Source organism: Oryzias latipes, chromosome 14 (genome assembly GCF_002234675.1).
Source record: "Oryzias latipes chromosome 14, ASM223467v1".
In the NCBI taxonomy this organism is placed as follows: Eukaryota; Metazoa; Chordata; class Actinopteri; order Beloniformes; family Adrianichthyidae; genus Oryzias; species Oryzias latipes.
Window position 1 is genome coordinate 5,731,321 of NC_019872.2, and position 27,792 is coordinate 5,759,112.

General features: G+C 43.8%; 1 protein-coding gene across 2 annotated transcripts in view; it reads left to right on the forward strand.

Moving 5' to 3' along the window:
- Window positions 1-12,829: 12,829 nt before the first annotated feature.
- Window positions 12,830-27,792, forward strand: part of LOC101167671 (serine/threonine-protein kinase 10) — a 36,418-nt gene continuing 21,455 nt past the window's right edge. The window contains exons 1-2 of one of the 2 annotated variants that reach the window (XM_004084210.4): window positions 12,830-13,346; window positions 24,026-24,190. In XM_004084210.4, coding sequence (XP_004084258.1) covers window positions 13,197-13,346; window positions 24,026-24,190 — 315 coding nt within the window. In that variant the 5' untranslated portion in view covers window positions 12,830-13,196. The remainder of the gene's footprint in view (window positions 13,347-24,025; window positions 24,191-27,792) is intronic. The other variant, XM_011492371.3, reaches the window with a different exon arrangement.

Below are 27,792 nucleotides of genomic sequence, written 5' to 3' on the forward strand. Positions count from 1 at the left end.
GAAGCGTTAAGGCTTGGATCCAATCTGAAGCAGCTGCACCTTATCATGCGAGGTAGATGTCACGGGGTAAGACCAACTGTCCATAGAGTGAGAACTGTTAAAAAGAAAAAAAAAGAAAAAACCCAAACGATGTTTCAACAGCCACATTGATTGTGAGACAGTTTGCTCAAAAGTACTTTCTGCTGTTTGTCTTTGTGCACAGGACTTGGCCTACACAGGCTATGACTGCGCCCCTTTGGATCACTAACACTCTGGATGCTGAAAATGCAAGATCATGGCTGTCTCAAGAGAAAAGTTAAGAAGGAGTCATCTCAGGCTTTGTAAATCACCTTATCCTTAAAGAAAGCATTAGGCGAGCCATGCTTTTGTAACATCGTTTGACTTTCAATGCCGGAGTTTCAATTTATAACCAATAGCTAAAAACACAGTGATATGGCTTGACTAATGACTTCAAATGCATTTTTGCTCGTTTCCACCAATAACAAAACTGAACTGAATTTCTATAATTTATGCCAGGTTTTTTTGTATCTACATGTTTTACCTACAATAAAAACAACTTGCATAAAGTTGCCTGCGGTAGTCATTCATGCACTATTTTAGGACGTCGCCAACAACGTTCCCACTGCAAATCGTTGTGGTCCACTTCAATCTGCACTCAGTCCAATGTTTTATACTTAGCAGACATAAAACACTGATGACAAATGGAAAAACAAAACTTTTTTTCACAATTATAGAGTATTTTGGATTCAATGTAAAACAAATAAAGCACCATGAATGCAATGCAATGAAAAATGAGTCAGAAATTCAGTGAAGCTGTGTTAAATTTAGAGTAACTGCGTTTCTGCAGATCTGAAGGGGTTTGTTCGGTGAACATAGGATAAATGGGTCCTTATACAATCAAAAGTTTAAACCCATTTCCAGTGAGACTTAGATTTTGTTTATTACAGAGAAAAGGTGGAGTTTGGTGTCCTTAGAATTCAGCCTCTGCTCTTTGCAGGCGATGCTGTCCTCTTAACTTGCTCACTTTATTTAAGCTCTCTCTGGAGCATTTAGTGTCAGGAGCCGGGGCCAGGGCGGTTCATCTTTTTCTCACTTCCGGGTTTCGGGCTTTTATTTTGTTAACTCATGTTCTGTCTTCTGTTGGTTCTTTAGGTAACTTACCCCGGTCTTCACCGGCACCTGTGTACCCACCTGTTTTTCATTTATTGTGTGTATATAAGCTCCTGTTTTGGCTTCACTTGTCACCGGATCGTTCTACTTGTTTGACCTCTGTCTTTACGAGCTTAAGAGCCTTCCTTGGATTAAAATATCCTTTTTGATTCGAACTTCTGCCGTCCTGCTTTTGTGTCCGAATTCACACCCTTGACATTACGATCCGGTCATCATGGACGCAGCGGACGCAGGAGTTCCACGAACGAGCAGCGACGCACAGGAGAGGGTCATTCTCCAGCAGGAGGAACAGCTAAATTACCTCAGACGAGGTATGCTGGAGATGGCTGGGCGCCAGGAGCAACAGCTGACCATGATCGGTGATCGCATTGAGACATTAGCAAAGCAGCTCCAGCAGCCGCCGTCATTTCATCCGCCACATCACTCTACCTCTGCGCCGACACCGGTGATTCCAGTCCAGACGACGTCACTCGCCCCGGGGGTTCAGCTGGCCCGACCAGAGAGGTTTTCCGGCGACTCAGGGGATTGTCGGGCGTTTATCACTCAATGCGAGCTCCATTTCGAGCTGCAGGCAGCCAGTTTCCCTACTGATCGGGCCAAGGTGGCATTTATAATATCACACCTCTCTGACAGAGCCGGAGCATGGGCCACTGCGGAGTGGCAACGTGGAGGAGCGACCTGCGCCTCTCTCTCTGCCTTTCTCGACGCCTTCACCCAGGTTTTTCAACACACGAAACCCGGCAGAGAGGCGGCTCGGGCGCTGATGCGGCTGACACAAGGTAACCGTCGGGTGACGGATTATGCTATTGAGTTCCGGACTCTCGCTTCAGAGAGCGGGTGGAACCCCGCAGCGCTTACGGACGCTTTTCTAGAGGGATTATCAGAGGAGCTGAAGGACCACTTAGCTCCCTTGGAGCTGCCCTCATCCCTGGAGCCTCTTATCGCCCTGGTGATTCGTATCGACAATCGACTGCAGGATCGTCGGCGGGGGCGCCGGGTGGACGTTTCCCAGTTCAGGGGACACCCTGACGTTTACGTCCAGCCCTCCCCTCATATGTCTTCTGTTACCCCCACAGTGCCTCCTGCAGCCCCGTTGGAGGAACCTATGCAGCTGGGTCGTGGCCGTTTGTCCCCCACTGAGCGTAGACGAAGGATGGCAGCAGGTGAGTGCCTTTACTGTGGTCAGCGGGGTCATTACTGTAAGAACTGCCCAAAAGCTTCCGCTCGTCATTAAAGGTGGGCACACTGACGAGCGGAGGCCAGGTGCCCGTCGATTCTAAATCCACCTCCTGTCTTTTGGAGGGTCACATTGTGTCTAAGGGTGGGGGGTTTCCTGTTCGGGCCTTGTTAGATTCTGGGGCTGAACAGAACCTTATGGATGCTGAGCTAGCCAGACAGGCCGGTCTTAGGACCAAGTCGCTTCCCCGTCCTTGGCGGGTGATCTCCCTCAACGGTGAGGTGGTCGCCACAGTTAACCAGATCACTGAGCCTGTTCACCTCATCCTTTCTGGGAACCACCACGAGCATACCAGTTTTTTTTCTTTTTTAGTCCCCTCATAATCCGGTGGTTCTAGGATTTCCCTGGCTTCTGAATCACAACCCAGTCATTGATTGGCCAACCAATCGCGTAGTCAGTTGGAGTACTCATTGTCACAAGGCCTGTTTACGCTCAGCTCGGCATCCAGAGTCTGACTCCGCTGACCCGGTAGGGGAGCCGTCCTCACCTGACCTCTCCAAGGTGCCTCCTGAATATCATGACCTGGGGGAGGTATTTTCCAAATTCCGGGCTCTCTCCTTGCCCCCGCACAGGCCGTATGACTGCTCTATTGAACTGCAGCCGGGTGCCACACTGCCCAAGAACCATCTCTATAGCCTGTCCAAACCTGAGAGGGAGGCAATGGAGCAGTACGTAACTGACTCTCTTCAGGCGGGCCTTATCAGACCTTCTTCGTCTCCTGTGGGGGCGGGGTTTTTCTTCGTGGGGAAGAAGGATGGAACATTACGCCCATGCATTGACTACCGAGGTTTGAATGCCATTACGGTAAAGAACCATTATCCTCTTCCACTTATGAACTCCGCTTTCGAGACGCTGCAGGAGGCCCGGTGTTTCACCAAATTGGACCTACGGAATGCGTACCATTTGGTTCGCATCAGGGAGGGTGACGAATGGAAGACCGCCTTCAACACGCATTTGGGACATTACGAGTATCTGGTGATGCCTTTTGGACTATCTAATGCTCCAGCTGTATTTCAGGGCATGATAAACGATGTACTCAGGGACTACATTCACCATTTTGTTTTTGTGTACCTTGATGATATTCTTGTTTTCTCCAGGAGTTCCGGCGAACATAGGCGGCATGTTCGTCTGGTTCTTCAGCGCCTATTGGAGAACAAGCTTTTCGTCAAGGCAGAAAAATGTGATTTTCACTCCTCCAGTGTGTCTTTTTTGGGTTTTGTGATTGCGGAGGGGGAGGTGCGACCGGACCCAGCTAAGGTCAGCGCGGTGGTTGATTGGCCTGCTCCGGGCAATCGGAAGCAGCTTCAACGATTCCTGGGGTTTGCCAATTACCTACGCCGTTTTATTAGGGGTTATAGTTCGGTCGCGGCCCCCCTTACGGGTTTGACCTCCACCTCCTCTCCTTTTGTTTGGACAGAGACTGCTGAGGCAGCTTTCCGGCGGCTCAAACACCTTTTTACCACCGCCCCAGTTCTCATCCAACCGGACCCCTCCGCCCAGTTTATTGTGGAGGTTGATGCCTCGGACGTCGGGGTTGGAGCTGTGCTGTCCCAGCGGCAGGGTGCTGACAACAAGCTTCATCCTTGCGCTTTTTTTTCCCGCCGGCTTACTCCGGCGGAGATGAAATACGACGTGGGGGATAAGGAGCTTTTAGCTATTAAGCTGGCGTTGGACGAGTGGCGACACTGGTTAGAGGGGGCGGGACAGCCTTTTGTGGTCTGGACGGACCACAAAAATCTGTCTTATATCCGGACCGCAAAACGGCTTAACCCGAGGCAGGCACGGTGGTCACTTTTTTTCACTCGGTTTGATTTTGTGGTGTCGTACCGCCCTGGCTCCAAGAACATTAAACCAGATGCTCTCTCCCGACAACTGGAACCGGCTATGGAGGATTCCCTTCCTCAGACTGTAATTCCTGCCTCCTGTGTTCTGGGTACCCTCTCCTGGCAGCTGGAGAGGGAGATCAAGACTGCACAGGCCCGGGAGCCAGACCCTGGTGGGGGCCCCCCTAACAGACTCTATGTTCCCAGGGCCGTAAGGAGCCAGGTCCTCCAGTGGGCGCACGCTACTCGGCTTACCTGTCATCCCGGGGTACACAGGACGATCGCCTTCCTGCGTCGCTGTTTCTGGTGGCCCAGTTTGGCGAGGGATGCCCGGGAGTTCGTTTCTGCCTGCACGATCTGCGCCCAAAACAAGGTCAACAATCGACCCCCAGCGGGCCTGCTGCATCCCTTACCTGTTCCGAGCCGCCCTTGGTCCCACATAGCTCTAGACTTTGTGACCGGCCTGCCCTCATCTGCTGGCAGAACTGTGATCCTGACTGTTGTGGACCGATTTTCTAAGGCAGCTCACTTCGTGCCCCTGAAGAAGCTGCCTTCGGCCTCAGAGACCGCCAGACTCATTGTGGAACACGTGTTCAGACTGCATGGGATCCCGGTTGATATAGTTTCTGACCGTGGACCACAGTTCGTCTCACAAGTGTGGAAGACTTTCTGTGCAGCTTTTGGTCCCACGGTCAGTCTCTCTTCGGGTTTTCACCCACAGTCAAATGGGCTGGCCGAGAGGACCAATCAAGACCTGGAGGTGGCCCTCCGATGCATCTGTTCCCGGCACCAGACCTCTTGGAGCACCCTTCTGCCCTGGGTTGAGTATGCCCACAACTCAATGACGTCATCTGCCTCGGGTATGTCCCCATTTGAGGGTTCTCTAGGCTACCAACCCCCATTGTTTCCAGAGCAGGAGAAGGAGGTGGCGGTGCCGTCGGTACAACATCTCTACCGCCGCTGCAGACGGATCTGGAGGGAGGCTCGCGCTGCTCTTCTTCGCTCGTCCGCAGCTAACAAAAGACTGGCTGATCGGCATCGGTTACCGGCGCCTACCTACGTGCCAGGTCAGTTAGTACTCCTGTCCACTGCCAACATCAAGCTGCGGACAGAGTCTAGAAAGCTGTCTCCACGATTCATCGGACCGTTCGAGGTGGAGAAGGTCGTCAACCCTGTGGCGATCCGACTACGCCTTCCTCGGTCCATGCGCATACATCCAGTTTTTCATGTTTCCCAACTCAAACCCCATGTTACTAGTCCTCTCCAGCCCCCTCCATCTCAACCTCCGCCACCTCGCATCATCGACGGTCTGCCTGCATGGACGATCAAACGTATCATGGACGTCAGACGTCGGGGCCGGGGTCTGCAGTACTTGGTTGACTGGAAAGGTTACGGTCCTGAGGAGAGGTCCTGGGAACCCACATCGAGGATGTTGGACAAAGGCATGCTCAGGGAGTACCACAGGCGTCACCCTGACAAGCCCGGTGGTGCGCCCAGAGGCACCCCTTGAGGATGGGGTACTGTCAGGAGCCGGGGCCAGGGCGGTTCATCTTTTTCTCACTTCCGGGTTTCGGGCTTTTATTTTGTTAACTCATGTTCTGTCTTCTGTTGTTTCTTTAGGTAACTTACCCCGGTCTTCACCGGCACCTGTGTACCCACCTGTTTTTCATTTATTGTGTGTATATAAGCTCCTGTTTTGGCTTCACTTGTCACCGGATCGTTCTACTTGTTTGACCTCTGTCTTTACGAGCTTAAGAGCCTTCCTTGGATTAAAATATCCTTTTTGATTCGAACTTCTGCCGTCCTGCTTTTGTGTCCGAATTCACACCCTTGACATTTAGCAGCTAATTGTGAACCAGTCAGGATTTTACTCACCACCATCCAGTCTGAGGCAATGGATGAAAAAGGACACCCCAAAAAAACATTTCCAGGCATGAAGTCTCCGATCCAGGTGAAGAAAATTCTCTACGTTCTCTGCTTAAAAGGAAGGGAAAATGGAGCACATGATCAACCCACAAATGGGCATGGCATCTGCAGAAATCATGTCAGACCTTGTTTTGATCTGTCATGGTGCAGAGAGTATTAAGTCAGAAAACAAAGCTCACAATTTGCAAATGAATACATATTATTTCCTTGTCAGATGGCCCACCTCATGGAGGGAAGCAGAAGTTAGCTTTCTTAGCAAGTTGTTTAGGGTTTGCCGGAAAAATCTGGAGTTAAAAAAAATGAAGTACCCTGCGACGGTCAGATGAACTGTCCAGGGTCCATCTTCGCACAACAATAGCTAGGATAGGCTCCAACTGCCCTATGGCTCTAAAAGGGATTCAGCTGCTTCAGAAAATAGAAAAATGGAAGTCTATGTGGGCAAGAAAAAGGGACAAATACAGAGAAAATCGCCTTGATTTTTAGATGCAACAGGTGCTCTGCATGGCACATTCAGATAAATAAGTGATGTCAGAGATCCTTCTAAAAAGGCTCAGACCTGTGTGCAGTGCTGGTGCAGTGATGGAGCATAAAAGACTTGTTCTACATGAGAGTGACACTGAATGTAAATATTTGGGGATCAGAGTGTGGCTGCAACATTTGTATTATGTGGACCAAGCAACATAATCTTTCTGTTTGTCATCCATTGGTCCCCACAGGTATGCAAATGCATGTAACTACAGTCTAAACAGTTTAGCCAAACTGGGAAGTACTCATTTATTACCATGAGTCAAACATGACCAACTGGGAAGACATAAGGCATTTTCTCCCAAAACAGCAACATGTCCTTCTTATCCAAATTATCATAAAATCATTAAGGTCCAGCTTCTATAAAAAAACGTGAACAAAAGATGTGCAAAATAATTGCAACTCATGCTGGAGTAAATGAGTGTGAACCCCCATGGGCTTTAACAGACTTGCATGAACTTGCCCATGTTCTCTGGGTCATTGTTGTTTAGGAAAATACTAGGGATCTGATGAGAGAGTTCCGGACTACTAAACTGTGGATTTAGTAGGAGTAAGGCATCAATCTTTCATTTATTAGGAATTTTAAAAATTCCACAGAACTGTAAATGTGCACATTTAATGCATTGCTACTGAAAAACAGTCATTTTACTCTTTTTCCCTTTGGCTACACCCCTTCAGGGGTTGCCAAAGCCTTCCAAAAACCCAACCATCTGCACTTATCCGGGCTTCGGACTGGCACATGGAAATAACAGAAAGAGTCTTATGTGGTTGGATTAACATACAGCACCTGGTAGTCCCAGGTGACCTCCTGCCTAAAAACTAACCACAGCTATATTGTTTAGCTTCGGAAATTTTGTCCAGGGAGACAAAGCCGTGAAGAAATATGAGCAATTTTTGATAGGAAAACATTACAAGGAAGTATTCTGCAATTTGTTTCTTATCCCTCCCTTTCAAGGAATTAATACATCTTTATTTGAAATAATTATATCTAATAAACACAATATGTCATGTGTGTATGTGCAAAAAAATCTGTTTATTGTTTGGAGCATTTATTTTAGGAAGATTGCATCTTTTTTTTCTTTTCTTTTTTTGGTCAATTAAGTCATGAATTCATATCTTAAATATTCACAGATTCATATCTTTTTGTCTTGCATATTTGTTGTTATGGTTAAAATAGCCTAAAACCAATCAATCAATCAAACAAACGTGTCATGGTTTGGGTTTCTTTGTATTGGTATTTGCTATCCTCTTGTGCTGGTCCATTAATGTCTCTTCCCAGGCTGTCATGTTCATGTCTGTCTTCTGCCATGTTTTCAAGTTTTGCCCACAGTCAGTTTTGTTTTGTTACCTTGCTCTGCAGGGCCTTTTGCTAAATAAACCCCTTGCCCTGGAACCGTGTGCCTCCGTCTTTGCATTTTGGGTCCTTCACGCTGACCAGCCCTCCCAACCTGACAAAATGTTTGTTTCTTAATGATACATGGTCTAGGAAATACCAACAGAAAAAAGCTTTGCATTTCAGACAATGGCATATTTCAAAATTGCTGGTCAAAATATCTAAAATTACAATAAAGTTTAATCCAGTAAAATTAAATATTTAATAGTAAATCCATATTATCAAAAAACATTTGTTAGTTACTCAATACAAGACACATCCAGTTTTTGCAAAAGATTCTAGTAGTGATATTGCATTTAAAGACTTTTATAAAAACTTATACACATCACTGATTAACCCATCAGAGCAAAGCATCAACTCATTTCTTGATAAAATAAACCTACCCAGATTAAATGAAGATCAGATGACAGTTCAGACTCACCTCTCTCGTTGTCTGAACTTCATGAAGCTCTGTTACTTATGCCTAATGAAAAGACCCCAGGACCCGATGGCTTTCCTGCTGAGTTTTATAAAGAATTTTGGGAACAGCTGGCACCAACATTTTATGAAATGGTGACATTTATCAAGGACAGCCAATCAATGCCACCTAACAAGAACTCCGCCAACATAATTCTCCTTCTAAAACGAGACAAAGATCCCACGAGCCCTTCAAGCTATCGCCCCATCTCTTTAATCAATGCAGACGTAAAAATAATTTGCAAATCACTAGCAGAGAATGGAAAAAATCACTCCTCACATAATTCACCTTGATTAAACAGGATTCGAGTGACAACGTCCGCAGACTTGTTAACATAATAGACTTTGCCACTATCAAAATGACTATACTCTCATTGGATGCTGAAAAAGCATTTGACAGAGTAAACTGGAAGTTCCTCATTGCTGCCCTCCACAAGTTTGGGTTTGGGGAATCATTCATCAATTGGATTAAAATGTTATATCATAACCCAAATGCATCAGTCAGAACTAACAAACAGACTTCTGACAGGTTCTTTCTTGGCAGAGGAATCAGACAGGGTTGCCCACTCTCCCCTTCTCTTTTTGCTGTATTTATTGAGCCTCTAGCTGCAGCAATAAGACAGCATGAGAGCATTAAAGGAATTAAAACCAAACACAGCCATCATAAAATTAGTCTCCATGCAGATGACATATTACTGTTTTTAAATAATTCACGTTCTGTAATTGAAACAGCAACAATTATTATGAATTCTCTTCCATCTCAGACTACTCAATTATTTGGAATAAATCTGTTTTATTATCACTGAACAGTAATGCAGAACAAAAACTCACAATTCCAGTCAAATCAGGCAATATCAAATATCTAGGAATTTATTTCTCCCTCAAATTATCAGAACTGGTGCAGCTAAACCACACCCCATTACTGAAAAGCATACAGGATGATCTAACCCCTCTGTCCTTCTTGGGCAACGTAGCCACAGTTAAAATGACAATTTTGCCTAAAGTTAATTATCTCTTCTCGATGAATCCCACACAGCCCCCACTAAAGTGGTTTAAAGCATTAGACTCATCAATATCAAGCTTCTTATGGAACAATAAACCTGCAAGAATTAGTCTAAAAACTTTAAAATCTGCAAAAAGCTGTGGAGGATTAGAACTACCAAACTTCCACAACTATTATTTAGCAAATAGATTACAATACATCTTAAAATGGTTAAAAAACAATCCAGAAACCAACTCATGTTTAGACTTGGAACAGGAGTTATGTGGAAAGATCAACCTGTCAGATCTACCGTTTGTTAGCCAAACAGTTAAAAAACAGGACTGTTTCCAAAGTATTAATATAAACGCTACTTTAACAGCCTCGTGGGAATTTCTTAAAGTGTCAAACTCCTCACTTTAACCAAGCAAAATGACACCCATCTGGAACAACCCAGACATCCTTATCAACAAAAAAAATGTCACACTTCCCAGCTTGGAAACCAGGGGGCGTAACACTACTAGAGAATTTAATTATTGATAAAAGATTCATAACTCCCCAGGAACTACAAGAAAAACATGGAATAAATAACTTCTTGGAATACCAACAACTTAAATCTATAATTACCAAAAAGTTTAAATACAAAGACGACTTAAAGCTAGCAGAACTAGTTACCTCTTTGATTCATTTTTCAATGAATAAAACTCTTACCAAAATATACAAACTCTTATGCAACCTAGATAATACCAGTTCAGTTCCAATAACAAAATGGGATGCAGACTTGAACAGCAGCACAGATCAAAGCTTCTGGTCAGAACTTTGTCAAAACACATCTAAACTAACAAAAAATCCAAATTTGCAGCGGATCCATTTCAAAACTCTTCACAGAATTTACTACACTGGACAGAGGATGTTCAAGATGGGTCTCAGAAACTCAGACATTTGCGAGCACTGCGAGAGTAATGTACCCGTCAGCTACATGCATGCACTGTGGTTCTGCACACCTGTCCAGGCTCTCTGGACCCCCTGGGCTTGCTCCTGGGGGTGGTGCTTTGTTTTCTCCTCTCTCTCCATGTGTGGGGTGGGGGGTGTGGGGTCGGCGCTTCAGGCGATTGGGCCACTGGGCTGGGGAGGCCTCGGCCCAATGCTGGGGGGGGGGGGGGCTCAGGGATGGTTGATTCACCACCGGGGTCAGTCCTCCAGCTGTCCCCGACCCTCTTCCTCATTTAACCATTTATTAGGGTGAGGGTGGTGGGGGGTCAGCCCGCGATGCACCTTGGGGGGAGGAGCTACTCTGCAGTGGCCCCCCTACCTTGGTTGCCGTATGGAACGTGCCCCCCCTCTCGGTTTTTATTGCACTTTACACATCTAGGATCCTTGGTAGGGGGGGGGGGGGTCTTGGACATCATTGCCAGCAAGCAGTAGATGTCCTTAGCGCCCTACCCGCCAATTTTAACTGCACCTTTGACATTTTAGGGCCTTTTGGTGGGGAGGGTGCTGTTTGTTTCTGTTTGCAAGCAGAAGATATCCTCTCGGTGCCCCCCCGCCAATTTCAACAACACCCTTTGATACACAGACCCCCTTTACATTACAAAATACACACTCCGACACACACACCCATTCACGCACACACATATGCTCACTAACACACATACATCACACAAGAAAGAGGGACTTCTGATCTTCGGTCCCCCGCCCCATCCCTGGCGGAGGGAACTGGGGCCCTCTGTCACAGTAGCCCTGTCCCTGGGGTGCTGGCTTCCTGGGCCCGACGGCCCTCCGTCCACGCAGGGAGAGGGATCCCTGAGCTCTCTGGCAAGACAGGGGGCCGGGAATCATATCACATCTGAGCCAGCGGGTTTTGTGTCCCCCTGGTGTGGGTTCTGGTCCTGGCCCCTGGGTGCCGGCCTTCTTCATATTTTCCGACTGCGGGTGAGCCTGGTCGGGACATATTTATAACACCCCTGGGGGACCCTCGCTCCTCTTGGGCGTCCTCCTCCTAGGCGGGGGGCCGGCCCCTGCCTTGCTCTCTCCTGGACTAACCGTGGCCTGGGGGGGCTGCCTGGAGCTGGGCTGCATAATAGGCGTGTGTGAATGTTAGTGGTAGTATGTCCATGTAGACTTGTTTGTGTGTGAACACTTTTGGAGCCAACAGGTGTGTTTGTAACGTTTGAGTGTGTGTGTGTGGACAGGCCCCACCCATTTTAGATTTTTCATGCATCTTAACCTGTCAGTTGTAATAATAAAGCTCCAGAAAATTGTTGCTTTCTGACGCTTTATGATCTTAACCTATATAATCTATAATCACCTTTCCCCCCCCCCCCCCCCGCCCCCCCCTTATCTGTCATCCCTCTCTCTTCTTTCCTCCTTTTCTTTTCCGTCCGGTCCAACAAAAAATATTTACAAATATAATTAACATCTTAAGGGTTTGGCGAGGTAACCTCCCCTTCCCAACTCTGCCCTGTCCGTATTTAGGAATATAGTTACAGGGGAGAGGATTCCCAGTCCTCTCGCACCATCCCTTAGACCAAGCCTTATACCAGTCACACACACACACACTTGCGCACACACACACACACACTCACACAGGGGTTTGGGGAAGAGAAAGAGGGAGTTAAGAATGTGTGCCCTGTCTAGGCTACCCCACTTTGGTGGGACACAGTCTGGGTATGTAGATAGATAGATAATTAACATGAATAAAGTTTAGCTGAAATTGCAAAAGGGGTTTATTCATAACTTCTGTTGTAAAAGTAAAATATGTCCAACACAAAAGGCTTTCAGCTCTCATCTGTTTGCTTAGCTGTTGGACAGGACAAGTTAGAAAAAATATATATATCATAGTAGTGAGTTTGATTTGCCACAAGAGGGCACTGTAACTCTCCAGGAGCCTGGTGCGCTTCTGCTTGATTGAAGGACAAAGATTAAAGGTTAAGAAAGTAGTTTACATTCCATTACATAATTGAGCGAAGTTGAGTTTTTAATGCATAAAATTGGGCTCAATATGCTATGAAGTTTAACTTTATTTAAGATAATGACAGAACAAATAAAGGGTACAGTGATAGGTAAAAAACAAAAAGTTTCCCATTAATAAGTAAATGTTTGAGCGAACGGCAGCGTGTTGCGGGAGTCCTGTCAGTCTTGTTCCCCGCACAGGCCGTCCTCTCCTCGGTCCACGCCCAGCACCAACCAGGATATGCAGTTTCTTTCTTCTTCCTTGTCTTTTGCCACAACTCCTACATAACTTCATTTCCCAGACTGCACCGCGAGGGTGTTCCGCTAGGAGGCGGGGCCTTTTAACATAGCTTTTTTTTTTTTTTTTTCTTGTAGTGTTTGAATCAACAAGTTGCCCGCAAACAGAAACGCAGTACAAACTCCACAGACTCCACAGCCGCAGGGTGTCACCGCGTCTCCAGAACCTGAACCGAAGCTCTTCAATGGGAATGTGGCATTTAAACCTCACGGAGCCCAATGTGGAGATGGACGGAGGAGAAGAATTCGTCTAAAATAAGATAGTTTAGTTTCCTTAAAAGAAAAACAGAAGACAAATAGGTTTTCACGTTTTTTTTACTTCTAAATAACAAGTGAATATATACGGCTTTTTTCACGTCTTTGCGAGCTTCTCGCGGTTATTTTCTTGAATTTTCTTTTTAATTGAAGCTGAACGGTTTCGCCGGACAAAAAAAAAACATGGCTCTGTCGAGGTTCAGCAAAATGTTCCGGATAGACACGAAAAAGAAGGGCAAGCAGTACGAGCACGTCCACCGGGACGTGAACCCCAACGACCTCTGGGAAATCGTCGGGGAGCTGGGCGACGGCGCGTTCGGGAAAGTCTACAAGGTGAGTAAGGAGTGGGATTCATTGGCAGACGACATAGAAAGACACCTGCCGACTCCATCACGAGCTCCTTAACTCAACTAACCTCCAAACTTCACCCTTTCTGTGAAAAATCTCTACATGACTCATCCTGTATTGTCATCAACATGTTCATTTTGGGCTGCACTCGGCATGTTCGTTTCCCTTGTGTGTTTTAAAGGTTTCCTGCGTGGGGTGTGGTGGACTCATGCCGGTTTTAGTGGGTGCTGCTGGTGGCGTGCTTAATGACAGATGACAGAAGTATGTTGTTGGTCCTGACTTTCACGCAGTTCTCAGCTTTGGTGTGGAGCAACAACTGGCTTTTTGCTCATGTTTATGGAATGTTTATGGACCTTTGCAGTTGTTGATTCATGGGTTTCACTGAGCTGCTGAATGAATCCGGCTGCAGAGGAGAGTCCAGATCTCAGCCTGTAGATGCTCCCAGTGCTGGAGAACAGAGAGAGCCCCCCCCCCTCCCAAACCTCAGCAGCAGGAGGACTTTTTGCCCAAAGAAGGGGTCCGATCCGCATTGGCTGGTCCGTCAGACCAAAAGCCGTCTGTGTCTGCAGGGCCCAGTGGAGCACAGTGGACGTCTTTGACACGTTTGGGGAACAAGTGATGCTCAGTGGAACTCTGTGCAAACTAGGGAACCACTTTGTTTGCACTTTTTTGTTTTCCCTGGAAAGTATGCTCAGCGGGAAAGGTTTACTGAAAAAATATTGCTTATAAAGTCTTCCTGTTGCCCACCAAGTCCCCATATGAAAAGGTTTTTAAGTAAAAAGATGGTCTTCTATTTATGATTACGCCATTTTTAGCCAAAGTAATCCTGTCGTTTGCTATGAGAGTTTCTGTTTAGTAGAAATTCACCTGTTGAGTTGTGGGCGGGACTGTTGATGCAGAGCAACCCCACACGCCCTTTAACCACAACTGAGAGCTCTCTGTTTACAAGCTCACTCACTACCCTCCCTTAACCTAACATCACTGATGCAACAAAAATGGCGAGCAATGTATGAAACTATCCGGCTTTACAGTTTTGAGCCAGATGCCAGTTCAGATGAGGAAAACTGAGGCGGATCTAGTAGTCTACAAGTGGATGGATCAGAATGGAGCTCGTGTCCCGCTGATCCTATTTATGACATCACAACTACATGTTGTATCAAACCACATTTTGGTCGTCTGCCCTTGATTTACACTAATTTGTATGAAGAATGAGTCAGAATTACAATTTTAAGCTCATTTCTTTAATAAGTCGATCATGAGAAAAAATGTTACAAGAACAGCAAAAACACAACTTTCATTGGTGTAGGTCTTGAAGTTTTAAATGTAAAATAAAATGCCACTTTCATCCAAGAAGGTCGTTAAATAAATTTGGACAAAACCTGCCATGTTTAAGTTCTAACTTCAAACAGGGAAATCAGTCAGGGCACACGTGTGACTGATAGTTGGAGAGATTAGGTACCATTTAAGAAGCTGGTGCTCTGAAGTTCTGGAGATGTCTCTGCTCTGTTTGCCTTTTCCTATCCAAACATCAGGGCTCTGCTTTGGCTTCGGTTTCCTCTCCTCGAGTGAGTCGGGGAGGGGAGACGGCTGCACACCTGCATCTGTCTTAAGGGGGTGGGAGTGGGGAGCAGATGATGGCCGAGACAGGAAACGGTGGGACAGATACTGCACACTTCCTCTCGCAGCGCCCAAAATCTCTGAATAATGGTCTCTCGTGTGGGAGGGAAGGAGATCAGATGTCAAATCGCACATGTTGTTCTTTTGTTGAGGTCTGGGGCTGAACAGACGCGAGTTTTAGGGGAGTTTTCTCGCTCAAAGTGAGATGGTTGGGGGTGGTGGTGGCAAGAATGGAAAAAAGTTGCCACCAGTAGTTTTGGTTTGTATGTGAGGGGCAGTAGGAACAGTGTGTGGTTTTTTTTAAAAAAGTTTTTACCTTCAGCAGAGCGACAGTCTGTTTCAGTGAGGTTAAACTGATCTCTTGCCCTTGAGGTGTAACGTCTAACTGTTAACTTCATCAGAAGAACGCCTGTTTTTTCTCTGATTCACCTGTAGGACAACTTTTTCAGCCCCTCTCCAACAAGCATATAGTGAAAAACCAAACGAACGACAAAATAACCTTCTAACGCACTCTTTGACCCACTGTTATGCCAGACTTATACCTCATGGCGATTTGTAGTCCCTCAGCTCACACTGGTCATGTGTCGCGGGCTGATGACATCATCCACGACTGGAATTTTACGCCCGTGCGAACACCAAAAACACAATTTTCATCAGAGTGGGACCTTCAAGTGAGTCACTCGACGATATCTTGAGTGTAGGTAGCTCACTGGAAGTATTTCCGTAAGCCTTGGGCTAACTTCTGCTCACTTTGGTAAAAGAAACCACAACTGTCAACTTGAAACCACATTTCTGAAAGACTTTTCTCTTTCTCTCTTAGGGCACTTTAATTCCACAGACTCTTTTGTTTTCAGTCCAACAAAACGGAAGTGCCGTCAGCATCTATAAGGATCTTTGATTGCAACCAACTTTGGGCATTTACAGGTCTCAAACCTGTTCACGTCAAACTTTCAGTCACTCATAGCTAAAAGTGTACTGTAAGGATGGGGGGGAGGGGGGGGGGGGATACATTTGTAATTGGTAAGTTGTTGATTTTAAGACCAGAGCGGTGGCTCTAGACCTTTTTTCCATGGACGTTGTCGCTCGCCGCTCTCCAGTTCAGCCGGTTCAATTGGTCGCACTTGTGCAGGATTGGCAATGTCAACAGCCGGATTGCTAAAAAGGCATCAACCTTCATTCTCACGGAGCAGCTTTTGGTTCGGGCGGAGGAGAAAAGCCCAAAGTCCCCTTTCATGGATTTGCAGGCTCCTTTTCCGTTTGGTTTGGCCAGAAAACACTTTAAAATTACAGTAGATTTCAAGACCACATACCTGAACTCTATAGACATGACATTTTTATCACAAGTTTATGAGGTCATGGTTTTTTTTGGATGTGTTTGGGTTGAACACAAACACGTAAAAACCAATGTTTCAAGCAGTTTTGGTTCTTTTTCACTTCACCCTCCAAAGACTAGAACCAGACAGACTGTGTGGGTTTCAACCACCGCTGTTTTCCACCTAACTCTTGCTCATATTAACAATCATGGCAGAGGAATGCTCTGCTTCCAGTTTGTCACAGCAGAATGTTTTGTTTCTTCCACCGTTTCATATCTCATCTCTACAAGTTTGCACTTGCTGGAAGCCGCCTGTGTGTGTGTGTGTGTGTGTGTCTGGCAGCAGCTGAGGCATAAAACAGAGAACTTGTGTCATTGTTATTAATTAATGAGCCACGTGCCGGTGAGCCCGCTGCCCTGCTGCTGCAGGAAAAATAATTCCAGAGACGCTATTGAATTCCTATTGTCCCTTTGAGTTTGAGGTGTAAACAACATGCGTTGCCAAGACGTTGTGTTGTCTCATTTATGGATTTTTACTTTTTTTGTGTTATTTAAGATGGGTTTGGCTTGTACTCGTAAGTTAGAAAGAGAACAACCGCTGGCTTCTGTTGACTTTGTTTAAAAAAAGGATAAATTGTTCATGAAAGATGTCATTTTTTCCCCCCTCCTCCTGGTTTTAGGTCTCATTAGAGGGAATTTGAGCACTAAGTATAGAACTACTGATAGTGAAATTGGTAAATAACGTCTTCAAAACAATTGTACCTGTGGAAGTGAAAGAGAAACAGACTGGGCATGTTTGAACTTCAGCATCTTCTGCAGAAACGGAAGGCCTTCTGGCCTCGTGACAGAGGAGACTTTCAGTCTGGGCTTTCCTTGGTCTAATCTCAGGGAGCAGCCCGGCCCATGTGGACTGATAAGGGTCCTGCTGGGTGGGTGGGTGGGTGGGGTGAGCCCCTGATGGAGTCCCCTTTGCCACTTATAGAGAGCTCTCTTTTTGAATGTGGGTTTTTAAAGTGCAGTCGGTTTAACGCAGACAAACAGGTTTTGGCTTTTGCTGATCTTCTCTGGCTTATTTATGTTTCTTTCCATCAGCTAATTTTCAGAAGTGCTTTGGCATCTTGAAATACCTGTTTGAGTTTAGTTTTAGTTTCACGCTGCGTATCTGCAAGTGTAAACTCACTGCTGATGTGTGGGCTCCATTCAGGAAGTGTTTGCTCATCTGTCATGAGGTTCATGGTTTTGAAAGCCTGAATTCGAATGATCTACCTGCTAGGATGAGTGTGAAGTGTCACGTTTCCTGCCTTTTTGACCTGCTTTGCCCGTCACCTCAAGACTTACCGAGAAACGTTTTGCAATCTGAAGCATAACTTTCACATCCTTTAACGTGCCTGGTTGCTTCACTTTGGGAGCGTTTTTGTTGGTGTTACTTTAAGCTTTTGACCTGCTAACAGTTTGCACCCAGTTAGTCTGTGACCGTGGGTGGGGTTTCTTTTTTTTTTTTTGTTGTGGTCAGCGACATGGTTACGACTGAAGGAACCTCTTGCTTGGTCGGTCATGCTAGTTAGAAAAATGAACAAAAGTGATGTTTTTTTCAGAGAAGCACCCCGTGTTTGCATTGCTTCATCAGGTGTTGAGTTGCATTTTTATTGATTGGGTTTCAAGCCTTTAGGCAGACGTTTCGCCAAGTTCCTGCTCAGCAAGTTTAGAGTTATCTAAAAGTTTAAATCAGTCTTTCACTTTTGTCTTTGGCGGTCAGCACCTTTTCTCAAGCTTTTGTTACCTTCAAACCTAATCTTAGCACAACTTCACCACTGTTTCAACTTATGCTCTTGTTTTTTATTAAATGCTTATCAGAGATTGAAAAGCAATCAAGCAGACAGATGTGTTGGGCTTGTATGAACCTGTTTATGCTCAGGACAGCTGATCAGGAGCATGGGCCAATTTGACTACAGCCTCAGTGAAGCAGATTGGATTGAGTTGGAGCACAATCTGAATCATAGCAGACAATATTTCAATGGATTTTTGCTTGTTTGCTTTCTCTGCAAAGGGCTTTTTTTGTGAAATGGTGGCATAAAAAGTTGTATTTTGTATATATTTTGTTGCTGGGGGGAGTCAAAACCCAGATGATAATAAAAACGCCTCTTATAAAACTTTATTGCTGCAAGCAAACGGACTCGACTCCTCTGCCGTCTAAAGCAGGAAGCGTACTCTTTCAAAGCTCCTACAACTGAAACAAAATGGCTCAAAAAGAGCCAGTCTGTGCGATGAGACGACTCCAGATGAAGGATGTTGATACAGAAAGTTCAATCCCACACACACTTAAAAAAACAAGACAACCATCACTGTTTCACAGTAAAACCTGCTTCCTGTCAGACATTTGTGCGTTTAGACGAGTGCCCTGAATGAGGAGAAAGGTCGTCACTTTTACGGGTTGCTGGTTATGTGGGAGCGAAGAGCCGCACTCCTGTCCTTAGACGCAGGAGAGCCTCTAAAGGAGTGGTGCTTTACAGGTTTATGGTGAGGCAAAGGTTTTATTGATCAAGTACATGCGATGGCTGGAAATACACCTGAGCCTTTTGTGTGGTCAATCAAGGTGACTGACCTCTGGGGGAGTTTTGTTATCGGTCACAGCGAGCCGTCTGGTTTACTGGTACCATGGTTGGTTTGTAGCTACTAAAGATGCATCAATTATTCACATAAAAAAATGATGGTTAACTTATTTTTCTGTAAATCCATACTAAATGGATCATTTTGGAGGCTTCTGAACTTGCATTCTCTGTACCACTAATAAGCCTCGGTAACCAATAATAAGTTGGTAAATAAAGGTAAGGTGGTGAAAGTTATTGCTAGTCAGCTTGACAGATTTCTGAAAAGACTGTGCCGCAGACGTGGAGCGTGTGCGCTCGTCTGTGTTTACTTCCTCTGTCAGTAACCACAGTTTATCCGGCTGGTTGCACACACACCAGCAGCATCTGCCTTTGCAGCTTATTCAAACTCATGGAAGAGCACTGACAGACTATGAAAGGAGTCACAATGACAGAATAATGACAAAAGGCCACGGGCAAATTTGCTCTAGGAGATTGGCGAGCTCTGCAGCGAAAATGGAAAAGTCCTTTAAAGATGTTTAACGGGAGCTTTGGTATGATGCAGAAATAAATCTGTTGGTGGATGAAGTTTAAGAGAAACGACAGTTAAAAAAAAAAAGGGGGACATTTTTGGAAAAATCAGCCAAAAGTATCAGTTTATTCAAAAATGACAGTTTTGATTAAATTATAAGATCTGAATGTTTCTTTCAAAATCAACATTTTTGTACAATGATGTGAAAGTCAGAGAGCACATTTACGTTACTACAATTAAAAACAATATCCTTAAGGTATTGCTGCCATACACAACTTTAAATGAAAACATCTGCCTTTGATTGTAGATTTGATGAGGCTTATTTCAAGCAATCAAAACAAAAATAACATTAAAGAAGACCAAGAATGGAAATATACATCTAGACTGAAATATGTCAAACGTAGGATGTTTAGTCATGAATTGATTGGAAATACATACTCATACATCCACAAACACTTTTACACAAACTGCTTTTAATCATATATAGTCCAATTAGTTTTTATGCAAACAAAATAAAACCATTCAAATGTGAGTTTGTTTGATTGCTTGACAGGGAGTGGAATGAAGATGACTTGTATAATCCCACCTCTAATATGCTTTACTTTGTTTGATTTGACTGACGTTGGAGATTGAAATGATGTCACGATGGGGTGGTTTCTTGAAAAGAGGAATGAAGGGAAGTCTCTGTATGTTGGGGAAAGGTGGAAAAAAACAATCACAAAGGTTTGAGATCTTTGCACAGCATTCCAAAAGAAAAAGAAAACCTGCATGATGAAACATGTTGATTTATTTGGCATTGTAGCATTTAACACAAGCAAAAACAAAAGACACCGACCTCATGTTTTTCTTCTTCAATTTTTTAAAAATATATTTGCAGATGGCACTTTCTCTAAAATTATTTTCATGTATTTATTTTTAAATGACTCCTTTAACATCTGTCTTACATGTCTTTTTGAGTTAATATCACTGCATGGTAAAGCATTATTGCTGCTTCATAGGTCCAGGTTTTAGAGTAACCTGAGCCGTCAATGACAAGTTACTCCACAACATCTAGTTAGTTTAGTGCAGATGAACTGCATTTCCCACATAACACTACAGCAAAGCACAGTTGGGAAACTATCAGGGCTTTAAACACGTCTGGCTGCAGTCCAGACATGTCGGCCTCTGCAAAATTAAATAAGAAGAACTTTTTTTCTCATGAAATAATAATATTAAGTGTCCTTGATCTGTCAAGCAGCTAAAATCTCACATCAGTCAGTATTTTTGTTTATCTAAAACTGCAGTTGTTAATCTTCATTGTCTTTTATAGATGGTAAATAGACCATGCAGTGCAGGAATTAAGATACCGTTTTCTGGAATAACATGTTTTTGAGTGAAATCTTGTACCCCCCCCATATATACATGTCATTTCATGTAGCAGAGGCGTCGTACAAAAAGGGAGTCTGCTTGAATATGTCTTTAATGCTTCACTATAGATTGTAATCACATAACTGGTAAAAAAAAAAAAAGAAAAAAAGAGACAAAAGAGAGAAAGTAAGAGAATTTCCTGGAACAAAAGTCCTTTTCCAATGGAAAGCATAAAGCCGACCCAAACAAACCCCAAGTTTTCTCTCATCTGCCGTAGACCTAAAGAAGAGATCTGAATCTTTAAACATCTTTTCTTTCTCTTTTCATGCCTGCAGCAGCTCCAGCATGGAGATGACTGCATTCTTGATCCCTCTATTCTATTAAACTCTAATCTAAAGACATTTTTAAGGATTGTGTCACAATTTTAGCTCACTAGTTTTGTAGCTTCAACTCTAAACTCCTAATGATTTAGATCATATTAACCTTTAATTCCATTTAACATGTACAGGAGGTAAGACTTGTATAAAACTTCAATAAAATGAAAAACGAATGTTTTAAATGCACGTGTGGCTATATGCCTGTCAGGGTGTTGGTTATACAGAAAGTGCTTCCACCTTGTACATCAAGTGCAGCAGCTGCATTAAGATTTGAAGTATCACTGCTGTCTCCTGCTGGAATGTTTGTACAAACCCCAACATGTGCAAACATCCAGTCACTTCTTGTGCATTGACGTCATAATGATTTGGAGGAAGTCAGGAGGTCTCATGTGAGATGCGCTGAGTTATTTGACCGCTCTCTCCTCTCTGTGGGGGCGTATGCACACTCTGCAAGATTTCACATTAAAATATAGATTTATCTTTCTCTGACTTCACACATTTTCCCCATTTGTTCCCAAAGGTCAGCAGGCCAGGGCTTGTTGCCACTGAGACAGGAGACTCCTTCTTTTGGGGGGGGGGGACTGTTGAATTTGCAATAGTAGCACCAACTAGAGATAGTAGGGCATACATACATTTCCACAAAATGAGTCTCAGGCTGAACGCACAGACGGAAACCACAGTGTAGTTCATGATCAGTGTGGTTGATGCAGCCATACTGAGAAAAACGCTTTACAGTCATCTTTGAGCTCTTTTTAAAAGCGTTCCCAGTGGTCTTTCAATTATGTTGATGCCATTTTTAGTCGTGTTCTAGGACATAGTGTCTGCAGAGCGGCAGTAGTTCATTAGAGATTCGTTTCTGAGTTGTGGGTCAGACCGTTGATGCAGAGCAATCTGGCTCCCTCTTCCCGTCAACCATAACTGAGAGCTCTCTGTTTACACACTCTCCCACAGCCCCTCACACCCCCAACCTAACACTAGTAGAGCAACAAAAATGGTGAGCAATATTGGATCTATCCAGCCGTACAGTTTGGAGCCAGATGCCAGCTTGGATGCGGAAGACAAAGACGTTCGCGGATCTATTTTCCTGCAAGTGGATGAATCAGAATGAAAGTTTGGGGCCCAGCGTATTTTCTCCATGACAAATGCAAGTTTTTTTCAAACGGAGAGTATCGTCTGCTCTTGATTCCCAACTATTTGAATAAAGAAATACTCAGAAATGCAATTTTACACTTAATTTACTTTTCTGATGTTTTCTGTCATCAGAAAAACGACCAAAGAACATGTTAGAAACACTAAAAACACTATTTGCAGTTTTTCCTTTTTTTTTTTTTGGCTGCTCGCTTCACCGTCTTGATGGTGGCATGCTGCCTATTGTTTTAACCTTGGAGCAGTAACATCAGGTGATCGGTGAGGTCCTCTAACCACTCCGGCTCAATGACCAGCAGCATTTACAACAAAAAAGGAGGCTCTGCTTGATGAATATGAAGAGTTTGGTAGAAATTTAGCTTCTTGTACTTTTCAGAATCTGCGTTTACTTCATTTAGTTTCTTTCTTCAACTAAGTGGTATTTCATGGATGATGGATTATAAAACAATGACCTGACTGTCACTGAGTGGTAGCAGAGAGCTGAGAATTTGCAGTTCGGTGAGAGTTTCTCTGTGACCGTTGGGACTGAGGAGGTAGCTGAGTTATGGTTTCCTGGCTCTGTAGGTTTCTCTGAAAGGGGGTAGCTTCGCCTGGCTCCTCTGGAGCCGTGTTTACCTAAGCCGCACACACTCAGACGTGGCACACTACAATAAGCGTGTTGCTGTGAGTCTGGGATGTTTGTTCAGATGTTTTCCCACAGCCCCTGTGAAGCACTGAGAGGCATCAGCCCCACCAGGCTGTTTAGTCTGACTCGCTGCAGGTCATTGGATGGACATCTGCACCCCGACATCCAGGGACAGACACCTCCTTCAACCGGGAGGTGTGGCCCCTCGGGGACATTGTCAGCATTATTCTTAAAGTGTCGGCTCTACGTTTAGAGGGACATCAAGCTTTTCTTATGTCAACCTTTTTCTATTGAAGTGTTTGTAATCAGCGGTCTCTGTACCAAACAAACGGGCTTTTCTGTTCCTCTACATGGTTCCTCAAAGAGGGCGTGGGGCCTCCTTTCCTGTTTTCTGTGTTAGTCAGCATTTTAATTGCCGTGCGGTGGGTCTTGGTGTTTTTTCTTCTTGTTTTTGGGTGTTGGTGAAAAAAGGAAAGTGATTTCATAAATTCAATTTTTGGTCCAAAGGCTGTACTTTTTCCCACTTTATTCCACATTTTCCATACTTTTACTGTCTTTCAGTCAGTCACCTTCCCTTCACATGTAATGGATCTCTGAAATCCAAATGGGTCCTTGTATTCATTAAACAGTTGAAGCATCCATATCCATCGGCGACAGTGGCTCAGGTGGTTGAGCGGGTCGTCCAATGATCGAAGGGTTGGCGGTTCGATCCCCACTCCCACCAGCCAAAATGTCATTGTGTCCTTGGGCAAGACACTTCACCCTCCTTGCCTCCAGTGTGGCTCCACTGGTGTGTGGATGTGCATGAATGATCCTGGTGATGGTCAGAGGGGCCGTAGGCGCGAAATGGCAGCCACGCCTCTGTCAGTCTGCCCCAGGGCAGCTGTGGCTACAACCGTAGCTTACCATCACCAAGTATGAATGAGGAGTGAATGAATAATGGACACAATGTAAGCGCTTTGGGTGTCTTGAAAAGCGCAGATAAATCCAATCCATTATTATTATTATTATTATATGGGCGTTAAACTCTGTGGGATGAATGTTAAGGATAGAACAGAGTGAATCAGAAAAGGTTCCATGTGACTTCTGTTTGTTTAACAGACGCTTTGTTTCCGTTTCTCAGGCCAAAAACAAGGAGACCGGAGTTCTGGCTGCCGCCAAAGTGATCGAGACGAAAAGTGAGGAGGAGCTGGAGGACTACATGGTTGAAATCGACATCCTGGCCAAATGTGACCATGAATATATTGTGAAACTGCTGGATGCATTTTACTATGAGAACAAACTCTGGGTAGGTAAAAGGCCCCTGTGCCTTTTGACAGTTTTTTTTTGTATACTGATACTGTAAACAGTCAAAACATATGGATGAACAAAGCTGTTTGCACAAATTTAAATGAAGTTGCCGTGGAAAATGTTCAGAGATTGCAGTCCGTGTTTCCTACATTGTCATTTGTCAGATTTTTTTGGTAAGTTTAATCAGTTATAGTTTCCGAAACAGCAAAAAACAGTCTCTTAACCGCATAAATGTGAATGTCTTATGTTCTCCCACTCCATTAGACTACTTAATCTCATCATGAGCACATTTTGTTTAAAGAAAATAAGATTAGAGAGCCTAAGGAGGAACGACAGCAGACCTCTGGAGGCAGAAATGACCCTGATGTTACAGCAAGAGAAAAAGATCCGTTTCATTTCAGTCTTTGAGTTCTTTTTTTTTTCCTGTCTTCTCTTCAGAAGTAAATTCTTCTGCATTCATCCTCTCCGGCCAAGACAAATAATGGTGACCTCATGTTGGGGCACAACCTTAAATATGTTTGGAATTACAAGGCAGCAAAGTCTAAAAATATGATTTCCTTAAGTCTCCTGCTGAGAGACAGAGAAAATGTTTATTTTAATGTGTGACTTTGAAAATGCACCATTTCACAGATAGAAAATGATGTGACATTTTTATCCAGAGTATTGATTTCAGCTGGAATCGAATGGGAAGTTTGTGTTTTTCATCTCTACCCATGAAATAAGTGTGATTTATTTTTATTTTTTAGCTTCTAGAACAAAATTTTCTTTCTGAAATTATTCATTTGTAATCAATTTAGGAATAAATCTCGCATTTTGGTCTATTTAGACTCATTTTTTCATATTCTAATAAGCGGAATTCTATTTTCACAGTTTTTCCTGCTTCTACCGACCCCACTCTAGTCCTGCAGAAGCTTCCTAAAAACATTTTTCCAGATCCCACTTGATGAAAATGTAAAAAGTTCCTGTGGAAAAACATTCACAGTCAGTCATTCATTGCTGCACTCGCAGAAAAATTGCACTTTGTGTGAGTCCTTGAAAGCAAATTTGCAGGGAATCCCTTTAAAGGCCATCTGACTAACTTCACTTTCCTCCTGCTGTCAATGAACAAATCCAGTGACTCACAATATAACACCTTGAATTCACAAGATTATCAGTTATTTTTGACAAAGGAATGGTAGTTTTGGTGATCAGCGAAACATTTAGACATGTGCTGTAGCGCTTAGTTTTTTTGCCCATTTATTCTTTATTATCTACTCCCCTTGAAGTGTTTTCAGTTACTCGTGTATCTCGTCTTTTGCATCGCATTCTTGCCTAAAGTCAGCAGTCATTGCCAACCTGTTGCCACCAGATTTCAGAGCAGATAGTCCAGTGGCTGACGGCGATGCCTCAGTAACCTCCGGCTGGGCGGACTGGGCCGAGTAAATTGTTGCATTCCAGTGCCAACCCACCCATTCTGCTTACTACTGAGCAATAGGGGGCGTGAAGGAAGAGGGAGGATAGAAGAGCTGTTTGTTCCACGGCGGGGAAACAATCTGGTGGTGGGGCAGCCGGGCCCCACAACATGAGGAAGAAGACGACATTTAACATGATGAGCAAGCTGAGAAGAATGAACAGAGCCAGACGGGTCTACAGGACACTAGTCAAGCAGATGAACTGGATCACAACGGCAGCTTTCTAAGCAGAAAAGGCTTTGTGCAGTGCATAGATTATCAAAGTAGACGGTTACAACGAGCACTTTCTGCAGCCTAAACACAAGACTTGGGGACAAAAAAGTAAAAAAAAACAACCAAAAAATATGGCTTAAGGTATTGGAGGTTGTTTAACTGCCCTTGGGCAAGAATCAAAGACATAACACTGCTTTGCTGCAAAGACCACACTGATGCTACAAACACACTTTATTGATTTTATAATTGAGGCCTTCAATAGAGCTACCTTCATAAAAAAAGTATGATTTAATTGTTATCTAGTCTTGTTTAACCAGTGAAATTGTTAAATGACAGCATTGCCTTGTTTGTGCACGCAAAGTAGGAATATAATGCACGGACCTGACGAATGAGGAAGACTTCAATCTTTTTCTCACCGTAAGCTGGCGCTTCAGGCTATTTTTCATAGAAACGCAAAGATTGGAATCCTCTCTACTGTTGGGATTTGTTTCAATTTACCGCCACGCTTCATCTGGATGAGCTTGTGATGACACGGCAAAGCCTCATTTACCTCCAGCATGCGGCTGTCGTTGGCTCTAAAGCACAGTCAAGTTCACACTTGGAGGCGCAGATCACTGAAGCGCTTGAGGGATCACGGCTGAACTTTGTGGCCATATTTTTTTTTACGCTTGATTGATATTTCAAAGGAGTTGTCTCACTTTTGCTCCTTTGAAAACGACGTCAGAAATCACAGTGAAAGTACAAAGGAATTCAAATAAAACCCAGCAAAGGCTTCTCTCATTTAAAAACATTCTCTCGAATGTTTTCTAAGGCTATTAGACTTTGTCTTTTAAAAATAAATAAGTATAAAAGATTTTGGCTGTAAAATAGTTTTCAGAAAACACTAGATATAAACGTTGGACAGAACTTTTATAAACTTTAACTTACACTGCAAAAAGAGGAAGCCTAAATATGAAAAGAACACTAATTTTAAGAAGAAAAACACTGAGGTAGTAAAATTAAGACGTTTAGAGAAACATCCTATAATACGATTTCAAAGTCAAGAAACACAGAGTTCCACACAAGCATTACATAATGTTTTTTTTGAAGTGTTAGAATTACTTCAAATTAAATGTTATATTGCCCTTTTGCTAGTTCTAATCAAATGTTTTAATTTTTAGAGTATTTATGTACCTAATTGTAGTTTAATGGGATTACAGTGGAAAAAAAATAGTCTCATAAGTGCAGATGACTTATTATAGAACAAAATGAGGAGACGATCTTCGTACAAGACGGCCCATCTTGATAATAAATTTGCCTAAAATTGAAAAATGGCACTTATTACTATTATTATTATTATTAGAACATGCATCTAATTTCAAAATAATAAAAAAAATGTTTGTAAATCATTTGTAAACCACAAACAGTTTCTTAAATACTGTTAGAATCAGTTTCACATTGAAGAACCAATTTAGAAAAAGATTTGGGGTCCTGTGTTAGCGTCCCAAATACTGAATATGTTAAACAAGAGAATCAAGCTTCTTTGTTTTGTTTTAAATCAAGTTTTTTTTTTTATTGTCAAGAGTATGAAGCATAGAGAAAAATGGTAAATAATGTCCTTATTTCTACATACTGATGAGTCAAAACGTTCTCCACTGTGCTAAAGGTGTAGAGCAAAGATTACTTTAAACAACCAAAAATATCTTTTTGCAGCGCATTAGTGCAGGCAGGAGACGGGGAGCATTTGGCCAAAATCCTGGCCTGTTTTAATGCGCTGCACATGCCACACTTGGTCTCTGTCGACTGTTCAGCCCAGTTGTGTGTCTGAAGTGTAGGGCTTCAGCCCAGTTGTGTGTCTGAAGTGTAGGGCTTCAGCCCAGTTGTGTGTCTGAAGTGTAGGGCTTCAGCCCAGTTGTGTGTCTGAAGTGTAGGGCTTCAGCCCAGTTGTGTGTCTGAA